Source organism: Melospiza melodia, chromosome Z (assembly GCF_035770615.1).
Source record: "Melospiza melodia melodia isolate bMelMel2 chromosome Z, bMelMel2.pri, whole genome shotgun sequence".
Lineage (NCBI taxonomy): Eukaryota > Metazoa > Chordata > Aves > Passeriformes > Passerellidae > Melospiza > Melospiza melodia.
This window is the reverse complement of record NC_086226.1, coordinates 11,960,199-11,977,508: the sequence shown is the minus strand read 5'-3', so window position 1 is coordinate 11,977,508 and position 17,310 is coordinate 11,960,199. Positions and strand designations below refer to the sequence as shown.

Below are 17,310 nucleotides of genomic sequence, written 5' to 3'. Positions count from 1 at the left end.
TTAACTGCTGAAATTCACAGTTAGCTAGGTCAACCTGACCTTATTTATATTCTACAGAAAGTTTACTGGCACAATCTCTATATTTTATTCTCTTTTTGTCTGAAAGCATTTTAAGTTCTTGTCAGTGGACGGACCTACTTACTGATAAAAGAGTTGCTTTAGTCATTATTAATAATGTACCTGTTTATGCCTTTTCGTCATGAATGATCTGCCAGAATGTTGTGTCAAGCAAATGCCTGGCTAAAAAGTTCTGTTGTCTACCTAGAAAGGCAATAGGTGTCATGATAATGGGGCAAAACTTAAAATTAATAATTGAATACTAGTTTTTAATGCATGAGATCTTATCTTAAAGCAAGTAGATGAGGTCAGTCATTGTAATATATGAATGCAAATTCAGAGAACATAACCTCATGATGTCAGAATGAAGATCCATGTAGTGACTCAATTAGTTTATTGGTTTCTGGGCTTCGTATTTTATAGATCCTATTGAAGAGGAAGATGCAGATGTTCTTTACAGTTCAATACAGGAACTATTGAAAGCAGCTGTTATGGCAGATGTTGATATTCTCTCAGAGACATTTCAGCTTTTGATGGATTCTGCCAAGGATCTTTGCAGAAAGTTTTATGGTTTGGTTCCAGCTGGGCTCTGTCTTCCAGCACCACCATTGTACTGTCCTCAACCAGCTTCTCTCAGTGAAGTAAGTCTGTTTCTAGTGTGTTTATTTGACAGTATTTATGAATAATGAGCTTTATTCTTGTTCTTTTGAGCTCATTTTTCTGTTTTCTTCCATGTCTGCTCATTTACCTAAGTAGCACAGCAGTGATGAGAAAGTATATGTGCCTCTGTGTTTTTCCATAAATGATCTATGCTATAAACAAGATGGGATTAGGATCAGCAACAACATTTAGTTATACATCTTTTCTAATTTTGAGCTTTGTTTGTCTTTGCATTTTCAGGAAGACAACAATGACATTCTTTTGAAAACAGAGAAAGAAGTCCGTCAGAAAGTGTCAGGAGTTCTTCAGCGAATTATCTTGCTCTTCCAGGCTGCTCATTGTTCGTGCTCTGCAGCACAGTGGTACATTACACAACTCAAGTGGGCAAGAAAAGTTATGCAGAAAGTAAACATTTAACTTTCTATTTTTAACTTGATTATCAGTTGTAAATATTACTGATAAGTTTGCAGCTGCCGAAGCATTCAGTCTCACCTTGGCTTTGATGTCATGTTTTGTAAATGTCATCTTCTAGTTTTACATTTCATTTTTATAGGAAACCAGAACTTAAAGATATAGGATATCTAAATCATAAAGTGTTTCCTTTTGGAGGTCTTTCTATAGCTACTTGGTAACATACAAATTAATTTATTTTCCATTAAAAGAAAAAAGCAGACTTTAATTGGGAGTTATAGGTGTTAGCTGGCAAGATGCTCCAAATCATTTAGGGTTGAATAATAACAGAGAATGTAAGGCTCATTTCAGGTAAAGGGATCATCTTAGTGCACAGAACTTGTAAGATCTCATTTTACCTTTGTGCAATTTGTTTGCACAGAAACAAATTCAGAATAAATTGATTAAAAGTTTTTGTGTACAATCAGTCTTTTCTTAGGTCTTTGTAACATAGATACTTAAACATGAAGAGAGTGTGTATGGCTCTTTCTTCCTTCCTGCAACCTACCTGTATCAGCATTAATGCAGTGATTGAGATCAGGAACTGATCTGACTGAAAAGTATTTACTTCTGTTTGCATGGTCACATGCCTCATGTTGGCACGGAGAGCTGCTCAGACATTCCAACTGAAACTGGAGGCAAAGCCAGTCGGCCTTGGTGACAGCAACCTGGACTGTGTTCAATCAGTCTGGTTGCTTGATTGTGGTCTTAGTTCTTATACTTTGTGTTACTCTTGTACTCATGGTAATCATGAGTACCATTCAAACAAAAACATTCTTTGTGCCATAGTTCATATTAAACATATCCCTTTAAATGAATTTTCAGAATAGTGATTTGAAGAAAATCGAAAGCAAGCTTCAGGCAGTTTTACTGATCTTGGCAGTATTCTAATAACTGAGAGGCTGTGCATCTAGTAGTCATACATGTAAAGTGTTAACTGATTTTTATTTCCATTTTGATTGTTTATTTACCTGTTGTTATAGATTCGAATGAAAGGTTCTCTTCCTTTGCTGAGTCCATTCCCAGAGACTTTGCTTTGTTACTGCAATTTCCGCACTGCTCTCTATGGATCTACATCTTCTGGAGCCCATCAGTTTGATGACGTTACCTGTAAAATTTTAGGTCTGTATGCAATAACATGAAATAATTTAGGACTGGAGAAAAGAATACTAGTGAAAATCCACAGCTGGTATATTAGGTTGAATTAGTATATTGCAATGTGTCAGGAACGCATTTCATTTCCAGCTTTTATGTTAGCTACTGAAACTCTTACTCTAAAATGTGCTGTTCTGGATTGGGTGTGGGGGGCTGTGTTACAGACCTGATAGATGTGAAAGAACATGAACACTAAGTGGGACTAAGGAGCTGTAGCCTCCAAAACAATACTAAAAAATGTCAGGCTACTCTATTTAATTTATTTAAATAGAATCTCATCATATTGCATTTTTGTATTGTAGGTTGGTTCAGAGAGTTCTGTGCATTATGTTGGATGTTTCATGTTCGTGAAAAATTATCTGACAACTGTAGGCGGTTCCAAACTGCAAGGGAAAATATTAACAATATCAAGGTAATTGTATTTCTAATATAGTAGAGTTACATCTTAATTGCATGAAGCTATGAGAAGAATTCTGAAGATCCACTGTATATTTCAGTGAGAGCTTCTGTTTGCTTAACAGAACCAAATGAGCACAGTGCTTGTAATTTGAATTACGTATTTGATGCTATGGAGCAGAGTGCTGTGCCTGTGATCTCCATCTTCCTGACAATATTTTTGTTAGGCTTTTGCTTGGTATTTGAGTCAGAAGAGCTGCCAGGAAAGCAATAGCTTCTACACTTGTTGACCTAAGAATTTACTTTCTGGCTTTTTTTTCCCTGTTAGGTCAAAGTATTTTGAGAATTTCATGAATAATACATACTTAATACTCCAAAAATTGGGTTTATGGTGTGTTAAATATACATGATTATCTGAAAGAGTAATGAAAAAAATTAAAATTTGATAATTTTTTCTCTACTTATACCTTTTCAATTCATGTCAGAGGTCCAGGAAGAAAAAGAAAGAAACTACTAATGTATTTGTCATGTATTCTGTAACAAGCTCAAAGTTTTTCTTCACCCAAAAAAACCAAGTTTCAGATAGACAGGATGGCTCTGTTTCAAATGGTGGATTATTCTGATTTTTCTGTACTTTGTCTGACAGTGACAAATGAGATAGAAAATTCTTTTAAAAATAAATCAGTCCATCTTAAAAATCTCTTGCAAGGCTTAATTATCTTGCTCACAAGAAAGTATTTATGATCACCTGAAGTCAAAGTAGAATAACTTACTTCACAGTTTAGGCAGATCCTCAGGTTTTACTTGTGACAGTAAACAAACTCTTCAGCTGTGTGCTAATGGAATTATTTCCTAAGATGATTTTAAAAAAGCCCTTTTTTTCTTTCTCTCTTATTTTTTTAACATACATTATGATCCATTACAACATTGATCTGTTTCCTGCCCTCATATACCGCTCTGCTTGCAGACGAGTTAGAGATTTCTATTTTTAAGAAGCATTACAATTTGAAATGTATTAATCATTTTCCTGAAATACATTGTTCATAGTAATTAATGTTTCTGGCCATTTTTTTAGGATCCGAATAAGAATGGATATGATGCCTACACAGTTGAGCATTGTCTGAATGCAGTGGAGTGGGCTTGTCGATTGCTTCCTTTCTGCAGATTCATGAATGTTGAAGAATTAGTTCAGGATGTAATTTTAAGTCTGCTTGGAGAATTGCCACCAGTAAAAAAGGTAGAAGACCTTAAAACTAGAATAAAAGCAATAGAGATTATCACAAATATTTCTCCTCCTTGGAAAGCCTACTAGTTAGATTTTCTCATGGTGTAAGTTACATGTGATAAGACACGATAGCTACTGGAAAAGATGCTTTCTTTTTTTGTGTAGGTGGCAGAGATTTTTGTAAAAGCATTTCCTAATCCTGAAGATGTAAGAGTTCCACTTAGAGATAAATATAATGGACTTCAGCAGAGGCTCAGACACAGTACTGTTAAAGGTAATGTTCATCATTCTTCTGGAAATTTTCAACAAGCTTTGTTTTTTATCCTAGTTATTAGCTTGTGACAAAAATTAGTAATTTTTGTCATACCCCATGCAAAACAATTATTGTTATTTTCAGCTGGAAAACTTTGAGTTTTGTCACAAAGTCTGTGTTTTCTTTCTGATACATATGATTTCTATACCATTCACAGGGTATCATGGTTTTCAAAATGTTGACGTTTCTTCACTTTATCACAGTTTCTTGTTGAATTTATAAATGGCTCTAATTTATGATTTTAATTGAAATCTAATTCATGTCTCAATTTGAGACTAAATTAAAACTGAAAATTAAGACTGAAAACTTGGTTTTCTTTCTTTCAGAAGGTCCTGAAAGTGAAGAAATGATGTCTGTTATACAAACTGCTGAAGAAGTGAGGAAGAAGGCCTTGAGACATGTAGTAAAGAACATAGGCCCTATTGAAGTAAATATTTGGGAGCCAGTAGAAGAGGCAGCATCAAATGATGAGGAGCACTGTTATGACAGATTCTCATTAGGCACTAGTCTAAGCACAAGCACACTTACTGATGTTGGGAATCCTCAGGTATATAGTGATGCAGACACACTTTCTGATGCTTTGTTTACTGAAGAAACAAGACCTCAAACACCTTCATTCCCAAGGTATGAGAAAATTGCAGCAGAAGGCTTTTGATTTAAATTGGGGGGGGGGAGTTGTTTCCCACTGATCAAGTAATCTCTTCACCAAATGGGTTAATTGTCATTATGGATGATTTATCAAGTGAAGAATTACAGTTTTCCCAAACTGTAGAACTGCCAGTATTATATGAGTCAGTATGTGACTAAAAAATTATTGAAGTGTAAATTACTATCAGTTATGTCTACATTCATATATGTTGCTGCCTAGTTTCTGTCTGTGGATTTTGAATTTGATTAACTTGCCACCTATACATTGTACTAATGTAAATTTAGGGGTTTCTAACTTCAGTGGAAGATAAGGAACTAATGTTGCGTGTAATTATTTTTAAAATGGATTTGAGTACTTACAGTTCTTATGTCTATTGTTTTACAGGGAAAATGAACTCCAACGACAAAGGGAAATAGGTAACAAAAATACCACACAGAAGATAAAAGCTCCTAACTGTAAAACAAAACATAAAGACAAAATGTGTAGGAGAGATAGGCTTAATCAACATAATTTGCCTGTAGTTGGTGCGTGGGAATTTGAACGTGATGATGATGAGTATGTTAGATTTTTAGAACTCTTTTTGAGTTATGTCCTTGAGAGAGACCTGATAAAGTACAGTGACCTTGGAATTCCATTTCTCACTAGCTTTTCTGGGCTGCTTCGAGAGCATGAGTTGAACTCTCTCTTTTTTGATGTTCACACAACACTAAAACGTCGACAAAACAAAACTAGAAGTCAAAATGTCTTTAGAGCAGGGTCTTGCTATACTGTCACCCTGGCATCCTGTGATCCTGGAAAAGTATCTACCTATAATGAAAACAAAAATATTTTGGAAAAACCAACAATTGTACAGACTGTTGGGCAGACCACAGAACCTTCTCTGTGTAACCTAAAAGAAGGACTTAAAGAAGGCTTATTTGGTTTAAAATACAAATCCATATACAGAGCTGAGACTGACAATCAAGGAGTCAGTGTTGCACAAGCAAGCCAGACCTTTCATAACCAGACTTCCTCTACCATGCAAACTCAGGCAATTCCTAAATATGTTTACAAAAGTCTTGATGTAGTTGGTATTGTACCAGCAGAAGAACTGCCTATAGATTTGATGGACAAATTGAGCAATATTTCAAAATTGCTGGAGTGGATGATCAGATGGTCTGATAAAAGACTGCTCCGTGGATCCAATAAACAAGATTCCTTAGAAGAGACTCTCCCAATGATACATCTGAAAACATCATCGGCAGCTGTCCTTACATCTTTTTGGTTGTTAGAACAGTTATATGGATACAGATCCCAAACAAGGAGCATAAAATGTAAGGTAAGAAAAAGAATGGGACAAGTGTTAGTGGAGTGTGAGAGTGAGTTATGCCAGTAGGGAAAAATCACATATGTGTTTTACCTTATAGTTCTGTTCTCAGTAAAACACGGAATATTGACTAATAACCTTTCTTTTAAGAATTGCTAGGAAAAGGGAAAAAATCCAGAAATACTGAAATTCTGTCAGGAGAAATACTTGAGTTGGAGATGAAAGTTGTATTTGGAAGTTCAAAATATAGGTCATTTATCCAGACACCATATTTTTTGCACAAGTTCTTCTAAGTTTGACCACTGTGTCTGGTTTTAGACATCATCTTTGAAAAAACATACTTCTAGAGATAGAACATGGCAAAGCAAGACAAAGAATGAAGAAACAGACCTCTTGCAAGAGTTTAGGTTCATTTGTGTTTGAGTGCAGATACAGTGTAACTGGACTATTTTAAATGGTTAAAAACCAGTGAAAAATGACTAGCACTGTTACAGAGGTTGGGAGTATATGTATGGATATGAAAGAGGAGATTTGCCAGAGGAGTCTGGTACATAGTGCTTTAGTTTATCCTTCAGAGACAACTGGATCATGTAGCTTCTTTAATTAACAATACATAGAGTCAGAGAATACATGAAAGGTTTTCAGGAAAGAAGGTTGGGATTTAGGTTGAGAAGGCTGTTCTCCAGTTTCAAAAGGGATTTTTTTCTTACTTTTGGTTTGTATTTTCTGGTTTTTTTGATAAGTATTTTATTTAAAAATTACAAATCTTGTACATGCATCTAACCACAAAGTTATGTATCTCTTTTTGCCTTTCATACTGTTTTCAGTGGAAATTTGAGAGTTCTGTATTGTCTGGATGAAGCCAAATCTTACTGTTTATATTTATCTTGATTGTATTGTCATGTAGTGTCTTTGACAATTCATACTCAGTTGACCCTGAGAAACCTTTCTTATATTTCCTTTGGATAATTCAGAGGACCATTGCTTCAGTTAATGCAAAAAGGGGACAAACGCATGTTTCGTAAATCCAGGATTTCTTGGCTCTATAATAAAGAAAAGGGTATGAATAGGTATAATCATTCTATATGAAAGCATTGTGGTTTTTTAAAAGTACCTGGTATTTTTTTTAACTAGTGAATTTCAATTATTGTTATTTTTATTAATAGCATCCAGAGGATCAATATCTGAAAGAAACTGCATCTCTATCAGAAGGAAGAACAGAGGAAGAAAGTAGTATGGATGAAGGCTCTTCCACAGTGGCCAATTCTCCTCTTGATGTCCAGATTATACAAATCTATGATAATCTTTGTGAAAGTGATTTGAGGTAAATTTTTTTTTTAACCTAAGAACTCTAGTTGGTCATAATTCCTCTACTGAGCAGCATGAAGAGATCTACTGTTATATATGTATTATATACATATTTATATTTATGTACTATATACATGTTTAATTTTGAGCAAAAAGTCAAACTTGGGCATATTGGTTACAGGTGCATGAAACAAATTAAATATTCTCCATCAGCACATGTACATAAGGTAGTTGTTGCATAGTAAGTGAATTGTAGATGGTTGTTTATAAGCTTAGTCATGTGGAAATAGAATCTAGATTTCCAAGATAACAGGTGTCATGGTTTTCTCAAAGAATTCAGATAACTTCCTCTCTCTTCAGTGTAATTTTCTTTGATTTGAAATGAGTGGTTCACAATGTTCGTTTATTTTCCTCTGGATCTGTAATCTAGCTATGTTCATACGCGTGCATGTCAGAAAAATAGATGGAAAAAGCAGTAAATATTTTTTTGTTAATATCTTGCACTGTCTTGAAGATAAAGAATCCTTAATGTGAATTCCTCTCTGGCATTTCATCTTATATTGCAATAAGAAAAAAAATTGACCTCTAGTATAAGAATATATATAGAGAATGAGTTATATAGATCTCTAGTATTCTGAAAATAATCTCAAGTATTTTGAGACATGATTGTATGTCTTGTCTGGCCATTTCCTATTTTTTTCAATAAACAAAGTTCCTGTGAGGAGAGAAATGTAGCTTTAACCAGATGAATTTAAAGACATAGCACAATTTGTCTGGAAACACATGTCTGCATTAATGGCACTAAAATATCACAGCTATGCAAAAAAAAATTAAACTTGTTTTAAGTTGTAGTGAGAGAGAAAACCTAAATGAATATTGGCTTTATCACAACAGTGTTTATTTTACAGTTAGGCCCTAGCCTGCAGTACAAAAGGAACAGTGTACTTGAAGGGAGCCAGATACTAATGTTGTTAATTATGTTTCCTAATCTCTATTACCAGAATGTCTACAAAGTCAAAATATTTTTATAAGAAGAAAAATAATCAGGGAAATAATTCTGTGCCTCATATAACTGAAGACCTGAATGAAGTGGAACCGTTTGTTCAGCAGGAGTTGGATGTAACATCAGAACAAGGTTTGTTTTAATGGTATATCCTTTTATTATGGTCTGACATATAAAGCAGTAGGAGTTTTGCATGAATACGATTTTATGTTCCTCTGTTTATTTAGTCAAAAAATGCAAATGTCTTCATTGTTGTATTAGAATTATTTTATCCAGTTTATATTATAACTGAATTATATAAAATTGTTTTATTAAGACTTTCTGATTGCTTTTTCACTATGTCACACTTTTTTCTGTAGAGATAGAAAAATGTATGTTAACATGTTCTATTCTCTCATATATTTTCACTCTGGAAATATTCACACAACTGTGCAAAACACTTTGCAAATTTTAAGAGCTGAGTATGTGTAAGTTATCATATTTGTACACTTTATATAAGCTGGAGATTTTTTTACCTCTCTCTTTGGGTGCATGCATCAACACCAGTAAGAACACAAATTTTGAATTTGCAGGAGCAACTCTGAACTCCATACTAGGGAAGAAGTGGATCAATATGACCTGCTGTCAGAAATCACGTAACAGTACTGTACTATAATCTATGTAGTTTTCTAATTTTTTAGAGTAATTGTGTTTATATTGTAGAATTCTTTGAGGAGCCATATGAAACTTCAAAGAGCTCCAGTAGCTCTGTCAAGATCAGACCTGTAGAACATCAAAGAGAACAGGCAAGTTGTCATACAATCATCAGAGATCATTGAAGCATTTGAGTTTGGAAGGGACCTTAAAGATCATCTCATTCCAAACCCCTGGCCATTGGCAGGGACACCTTTCATTAGACCAGATTATCCAGGACTCCATCCAACCTGGTCTTGAGCACTTTCATGGGTGGGACACCCACAGCTTCTCTGTGTAACCTGTTCCAGTGCCTCATCTCCTCACAGTAAAGAATTACTTCCTAAAATGTAATCTAAACACACCCTTTTTCAGTCTGAAGTAATTCACCCCTCGCCTGTGCTCTTCTAAATGGTCCATCTCCAACTTTCCCATAGGCTCCTTTAGGTACTGACAGACTGCTCTGAAGTCTCCCCAGAGCTTTCTGGTCTTTATGCTGAACAACTCCAACTCTGACAGCCTTTCCTCATGGGACAGGTGCTCCAGGCCCCTGAACACCCTTTGTTCTGGACTTGCTTTAGCAGGTTCATGTCTTTTTATACTGAGGGACACAGAGCTGAACACAGTGTTCCAGTGAGTCTTCTGAGGACAGAATAGAGGGGAGAATTGCCTCCATCAATATGCTAGCCATGCTGCTCTGCATGCAGCACACAATATGTTTGGCTTGAACAGTCTCTCAATATTCCTCACCCTGTACTTGTTTCGACCCTCTGTAGGCTTCATTTTTGTGTTTGACTTTGTGTGAGAACTCCTTGTTCATCCATGCAAGCCTCCTGGCATTTTTGCCTAACTTCCTCTTCATTGGGATGCATCCCTCCTGAGGTTGGAGGAGGTGGTTCCTGAATATTAATCAGCTTTCTTGTGCCCCTCTTCTTTCCAGGATGCAATCCCATGGGACTGTACCAAGCAGATCCCTGAAGAAGACGAAGTCTGTTCTCCTGAAGTGAAGGTCAGTGAGCTTACTGTGTGCCCTCCTCACTGCCCTGAGGACCTCAAACTTCACCATTTCGTGGTTGCTGGAACTAAGGCTGTCCCTGAGCTTCACATTGCCCATCAGCTCCTCCTCGTTAGTCAGAAGGAGGTTCACCATAGTACCTCTGCTCACTGGAGAGGATGTCTGTCACATGTTCTGTCACATGTGGAAGGAAGTTATCATCAATGCCTTTCAGAACCTCCAGAATTGCCTCTGCCATGCTGTGTTGCCCCTCCAGCAGATACTGGGATGGTTGAAGTTCCCTGTGAGGATCAGGGTTTGCAAACATGAGATTGTTCCTATCTGCATATAAAGGACCTCATCTGCTCCTAGCTGGGCAGCCATTGATCTGAACTCCACTCTAATGCCACCTGTCCCTGCCCTCCCTGTAAACCTGAGCCACAAACTCTTGGTCAAATCCTCATCCAACCGCAGGCAGATCTCCAGGCACTGCAGCTAGTCACTGACATAGAGACTAACACCCACTCCTCATCTCCCCTGCCTGTGCTTCCTAAAGAAAGAGCCTGCATCCATCCATTCCAACACTCCAGTCATCTGAGCCATCACACCAAATCTGCAATGCCAGTAACATTGTACCTGGCAGACATACCCGTCCAACTTTTTTTATTCCCTGTGCTATATATGTTTGCATAGAGGCCCCTGATGAAGCTGAGTTACTGGCAGGAGTAGTCATAGTTCTTTTGTGCAGCTCTTCAGGTGCTCTGTTGGCAAGCAGCTCCTCTCTGGGCATCCCTTTCTGACTCCCTCAGAAAATTGCCCCTCCCCTGACAACTTTAGTTTAAAGGCCTCTTCCCCCTTCTCCAAGACTATGACTGAAGGTGCTCTTCCCCTTCTCTGATTGATGAACAGCCCTCAGCAGACCAGGTTCTCAAAGCCAGTCCCATGGCTGAAGGAGCCATACCCCTGGCTGTGGCCCCAGTCCTGTAGCCATTTGTTGATTCACCAGATTGAAACTGTTTCAAACCCCTTCCTTTTTCCTGAGAGGATTGATTGTGCGCTCCAGAGCCCTCACTCCCTTCTCAACCTCCTCATGGATGTGTCACTGGCACACATGTGAAACAACAGCAGTGGGTAATAGTGGGCTGCACAGGCCTTGGTTGTCTCTCGGAGACATCCCTGACAGGAGCCCCAGGGAAACAGCACCTCCAAGAGAGTGTGTCAGGCTGGCAAATGAATGTCTCGTTACTTCTCAGAAGAGAGTGACCTCCTACTACCAGCCGTCAACTTTCCTTAGTTGTGCTGGTTGTAACACAGAGAGCAGAACTGGCTGCCTTACTCAGCTCCAGCATTTCTCCTGATGTGACAGGATATTAGGAAGCATTTGAGTTGTTTTGAATACTGTTTTCAAAGTATCCTGAATTCATCAATGTATTTGTGAACTTAAGGGCTAAATTTTTTAGGGTTGGTGAATCTTCTTTCTTGCCTTATAATAAAATTAGCAATTAAAACGTAGTAAAGTGAGATCTGCTCTAAGCACTTTTGAAAATGTGTGTATGCTTTCATATATGTATATATAGTAGATGTATTATGTATACATAAAATTGAATTGATTTTTTTAAAAAATACATCAAGATCTTTATTTTGCTTCTGTCTAAAAACTCAGTCTGGATTTATAAATAAGTCTACTTTTTCCATGCATCATTTTTGGTCATAGGTATCTTTTCTTTGAAAGTGGCTGAGGGCAGGGCTGCTATGCTATGTATTGTGGTCTCCAGTTTTTTCAATGCATTTTACTATAGTGAATCTATGGCATGTACAAGATCCTACATTTGTTTCATTTTCTTGTTTTGTAGATAGTTTGTGTATATGTAATGGGGTTGTTTCCACATTTTCATCTTTACTAGGGAGTCTGAGGTTAGCAAAATATATATCCAGGGTACTACACGAATATGAATTTGGAACTAAAATCTCATAATAATGAGATTGTTATAATAAAGAAAGATTCTCAGGTAAATTGTTATATCTCTTTGTTGCTGATCTGTAACCGTCTTCTGATAAGTATGTAATTTTGATTATCTTTAGTCAAACTTTTGTAATTGGATAATTAATTAAAAATACATTTGCCATAGGCTTAAAAACTTGTATTTTATTGAAGCATGAGAGATCAAAAAATTTGTAAGTCTAGATCTTTTCATGTTTTTGTATTCAGCAGGCTGCCATTTCAGCTGTAGAGAGTGCTCAAGAAGATCCAAACGTGGAGGAAACAAAGAAAGAAAAGGCTAAACAGAATATGTAAGTGACTTGATTTTTTTAAACTGTTTTAAGTCTTTTAACTTTGCTTAAAAATCTAAAACAGTTTTGTTAATGATTGTATCCAGTGGTGTCTCAGGTTTCTGCTGTTGCTTATAGCAACAAAGCCATAGTTTCAAACAGTTTCAGTCATCTCCTATTTCATGTACAGGCATTTCAAATATATGAAGGGCTGGGTTTATGAATCATTATTTTAGTAATGTTCTAATAAAACAAGCACAGTTTGTGGGAAGGTGTAATTTATCCAGGAGAAATACAGACTATAACTGGAAAAATAGAAAATCTTATTACGATAGCATATAAATAAGTGTCCCTATGTATACATAACATTTGTGAAAGACTTTAAAATTACTTTTAGAAAGACTTGAAATCCTCTACTTTTTAAAATTACATGTTTTTGTTTTAACTGAATGTAAGATGCCTGTCAAGAATTTATTATGGCACTGTTTTTTCTCTTCTAGAGATGCGGATTATAGTGATGTTAACTGTATTAGTTAAATTGGATTTTCTCTTCCCTTGTCTACTAGAATCAACCTTTTCTTTGTCTGCTGTCTTGAATAGCTGGAACTTTTTCAGTGCTTTTGTTTGAGTCAGTTTCTGATTGCTAAGGGAGACAAAACATCAATGCCAGTATTTGCCAGCTCTGATTGCAGTGTAATGCAGTAATTGAAGCAATGCAGATCTTTTCATGTTTTGATCAGGTGGCTTTCAGGTACTTTATCTGATACTAATTAAAATACTTTTTCAGGAGGTTATGTGTATATTTATACTCATACATGTATATAAAATGGAAACAGCATAAAAAATCATTGTAGTATTTGCAACACTATTTCTTCTCTCTTTATAGTATGACTGAGGTTGTTACTAGCACCCTTTCCCACTCATTTTCTTTAAAACAAGATGCAGAAGTTCCTAGGTAAGAAAAACCTATGCTGCTTTATGTAATAAAACAATATTTCTGATTTGAAGTAATGTGGTGTTTAGTTTTGACTGCAAAATATTTGCAAGTAGAGTGTATTGTACCTACAGACTAAGTAGCTGCCAGATTTCAAGAGACATGATAGTTTTGTTTTCTGGTTCTGGACAGAATTCATTATGTAATATTACTATAGAAGATATTTGATTATATAGAATGCCTGAACAATAACATTTTAAACTTATATACATTTTAATTAAAATTATTTAAATGCAGCTATCCTATGGCAACAGATAAATTTACATAAATATATACTAAATAAAGAGAATGTTGGAATTGGGAAAAGGAGTCAGGAGTCATTCTCAGGCTTTCAGTTCTGGAACAGTCCTCTATGAGGCTTTTTTCAGTTTAGAGGAAAATATGAACTACACATACTTTTGGGCTCCATTTTCATGTGTCTTTAATCTCTCTTACTTGAGTTTCTCATGCCAACTCTTCAAAAAAAAAAAATTACTCAAACTTTTGGCGTTTCAAGTCATGCTTGCACATTCTAATTGCCTTCTTAAAGATTTCATATGCTCCTTCACACACATTACATATCCAAAACTACTCATTATCCATTACTTTATGATCCTGTTTGCTCACATGCTTGGAGGCCATTCTGTATAATTGTTGTAAGACGTTCTGTAAAGGTTGCCTGTATCCATAGCAATGTCAGCATTTTTCTTAAACAGAGAAATGTCTTTTGGGTTGATTTCTGTTCGTGCAAGTAAAATTCTTCAGTTTCTTCGTAGCTTAATGTAAATCCTAAGCATCTCTTCTTCATGAAAGGAATCAATGTACTTAATATTCTTGACCAAATAAAGATCTTGTTATCACTGTGGGAAAGTGTAAAGAAAATAATTTAAAATTGGAGTAACACGTACAATACATTACTCTGAAATCTTGTTACTTTTAATCCCAAATATCTAAAGGAACATTGTAAAAGGCTGAGCTCTCCCTGGGCCATTCAGGTCCGATCCGGCTATCTCTGGACCCTTGGCCCCTTGCAGCCTTTACAAGGACAAAAGTAAAACATACAAGGTGCTGTTCTCCTCTGGGCTAAACAATAATTAAGAGAGCAGTGTCCCAGGACAGAAAGTGGGCAAATGCCTGATGGTGGGAGACTTTTAAACCCACGGGCATGGGAGTTGGAGGAAGAGGACCACAGCCAATTGGATATAACTGAGGAAGGGGTGAGGAGAGGAGTAAACCTGGGACAAACCATTACCTTGGGGGCTTCTGGGGGAAAAGACCATGTGATCAGTGCAAATTGCCAAACACCCAAAACAACAACTAAATAAACTATTTAGTGCAATACAACACCTCACCCTTTTCTGTTTAGAAAAATTAAAAGAAAAGTGTTGGCCTGTTCTGATACAGATTATGAATTCGTCCACCACTCATGATTTGCAGGCCTGTCAGTTTGCTTGAACATTACTTTAAGTCAAAATGAACCTGCCTTCTTCCTTATTTCAACTAAAAATGTCCCTCTTCCATCAGCTGTTTTTCTTTATGACTAACCAGGCCTTTTTTCTGTCTTTTTTGTCAAATCATTGTTTTCTGCCTGTATCTCTGGTGATAATAATATTTTAGATACAATTGTGGCTATAAAATCAGATAGAATTACATCTTTACAACTGTTTTTCATTCAGTATTTTAAGAAGTTTTACGAAATATATCCTACATGCTCTCTGGTCAAGATCGTGCACTCACTGTTAATTATTCAGTTGCTCCTACAAATTAATTATGTTTTTTAAATACACAGGTATCTTAATTTTTCTGGATTGATTTAAGACAACCTTGCGTAGGTATTTTGAAATCTGAATGTTTTTCATAATTGGTTCTTTTCTTTCTTAAGTAGTGCAGACACTGTAAGTGATTCTCAGCCTTCTGAGACTGCTGTGTCGACTATGTCAAGTCTTGCCTCCCATACTTCTGTTTTTGCAAAGAAGCAAGAAGTCAAGGAAGAAGTCCCTAGACAAGAGAAAGCAAGCACATCAGAAACTGTCAGGCAGATGCTGCAAGATGAAATGTTTAAATTAGTTCAGGTGAGAGCATCTAATTATTTTAAGTAGTTTTCTTGGTACCATGTTGTTAAAAAAATGGAAATAGCTACTGTTTTAAGGACCTTCTGTGTGTGGTTGGTTCAGTGCTGGCTAGATGCCAGTGCACCCACTAGAATATACCTACTCATTTCCTGCTATGAGATAGGATTAAGAGGAAGGCAAAGCAGGCTCAAAACTTAAAAAGGGTATAAAGAAAATTTTATTGACAGTAACTCAAAGAAAGAATAATAAGAATCAGAATAAAACCTTTATAACACTTCTCTTTCCCCTGCAACCTTTTCTTTCTCACTCACAACGTACAGAAACAATTCAGTCAGTGCATCAGCTCTAGAATAGTCTTTCTTCTGTTCACTTCGGGAGGGAAGTTGCCCTTGCGTGCCATTGACTTCTTCACAAGAAACCGTTCTCTCATGGCTCTTAAAGTCCACGAATAGCAGTCACTCAGAAATCTGCAATCATGGAGTCCCTCCCATCTTTTGCAGCCTTCCCACAGCTGTGTTTATGAGCCGTGTCAACTTATGGGGTACTATTTAAAGGATGAGCTGTTCAAGAGCAAAGGTTATCTTCATCTGTCTCTGAGATAATCATCTCTGGGAACAGAGGTCTTCTTCTCTCCCTTGGGCCCCTCTTTTCTTTCTCTGTTCAGACTTCTCCTGGGATCACAACTACTTCAACATCTGCTTGTTTTAGCATATATCTGTGCTTATATCTACAATTTGAACACTTCATGCCCCCATACTTTCAATAATTTACAGGCAAAAAGAGTCTGGCGTATCAATTATATCTTCTCCATAGTCTTACAAGAGGATTTCAGCCCAAACTTGAGGTATCTCCTCAACCCTCTCATGTCGGACGTGACTCCTTCTTACTGACCTTCTCATGTCTCATGTTGTCTCTGCGCATCTTTACTTTGTCCTTTTCTCTCACCCAAGGGAATTTTGAAGATATGCAAGTCATACCTATGCCCTAAAAGATTTAATGTCTCACCCAAGACTTGCAGATGCTCTCAGGATCCCTGCCAGGGGTGTCCGGAGTGCTCACGGTGGTGGATTTCAGGCCTCACTGGGTCTGTGTCAGAGTCTTGGGGGGCCCAGGCCAGAATGGTGGTGGCCGCTCTGGCTGTTTCCCGTCCCTTGCTACGTTCAGTACCAGCCACGGGGCTGCTCTCTCTGTGGACTATAGAGCTGCCTCTGGGGGTTTTTTTGGCTGCCACGCTGGGATCTCAGCAGTCCCCGGGGCCTGGCCCAGCTTTCCCCTGAGTGCCCCTGGGCCGAGCGGGCCTGGCCCGGCCCTGCAGCAGAGCCTGCCCGGCCTGGCCCGGCTGAGACGGGGCCAGGCCGGCCTTGCTACCTGTTGCCAGGCCAGAAGGGAATTCCCAGGGTTTGTTTGTTTTTACATGTGTGTATTCACAGAGGCAGGTCTAGTTTTTAATTGGCTCATTAATATTAATATTCTCAAAGCTAGCCAGCAATTGGTTTTGCTAGGCACAGAGGAAGCTCTCAGCAGCTCATCTCAGAAAAAATCACTTCCGTGGGTGGCTCCAGTGCAAAACCAGCACAGGCTGTTCTTTGAAGAGATTTCCAATTCCATGTTAGCCACTGTGAAACTTATTGTAGACTTAACTCTTGCTTTTAATTCAAGAAAATTAGTGGTATAATTATAGATCTTTGAGTGTGTTTTAGCTCACATAAGTCAATATCCTTCAATAGTTTACACTTGGAAAAATTCTTATGCTGTAATAGCTTTTCAACTATGGTAGAATTTAAGTGGTGGTAGTATGTTGAGCCA

The 17,310-nt window shown here is 37.1% G+C and overlaps 1 protein-coding gene across 9 annotated transcripts in view; it reads left to right on the top strand.

Moving 5' to 3' along the window:
• Positions 1 to 17,310, top strand: part of CPLANE1 (ciliogenesis and planar polarity effector complex subunit 1) — a 60,906-nt gene that overhangs the window by 21,250 nt on the left and 22,346 nt on the right. For 4 of the 9 annotated variants that reach the window (XM_063181317.1, XM_063181323.1, XM_063181321.1 and 1 more), the window contains exons 19-33: positions 481 to 698; positions 958 to 1,122; positions 2,151 to 2,289; positions 2,625 to 2,734; positions 3,794 to 3,955; positions 4,109 to 4,217; positions 4,583 to 4,880; positions 5,290 to 6,223; positions 7,378 to 7,535; positions 8,521 to 8,654; positions 9,225 to 9,307; positions 10,135 to 10,203; positions 12,398 to 12,480; positions 13,346 to 13,414; positions 15,315 to 15,504. In XM_063181317.1, coding sequence (XP_063037387.1) covers positions 481 to 698; positions 958 to 1,122; positions 2,151 to 2,289; positions 2,625 to 2,734; positions 3,794 to 3,955; positions 4,109 to 4,217; positions 4,583 to 4,880; positions 5,290 to 6,223; positions 7,378 to 7,535; positions 8,521 to 8,654; positions 9,225 to 9,307; positions 10,135 to 10,203; positions 12,398 to 12,480; positions 13,346 to 13,414; positions 15,315 to 15,504 — 2,921 coding nt within the window. The remainder of the gene's footprint in view (positions 1 to 480; positions 699 to 957; positions 1,123 to 2,150; positions 2,290 to 2,624; positions 2,735 to 3,793; positions 3,956 to 4,108; positions 4,218 to 4,582; positions 4,881 to 5,289; positions 6,224 to 7,377; positions 7,536 to 8,520; positions 8,655 to 9,224; positions 9,308 to 10,134; positions 10,204 to 12,397; positions 12,481 to 13,345; positions 13,415 to 15,314; positions 15,505 to 17,310) is intronic. The other 5 variants (XM_063181320.1, XM_063181319.1, XM_063181318.1 and 2 more) reach the window with 5 other exon arrangements.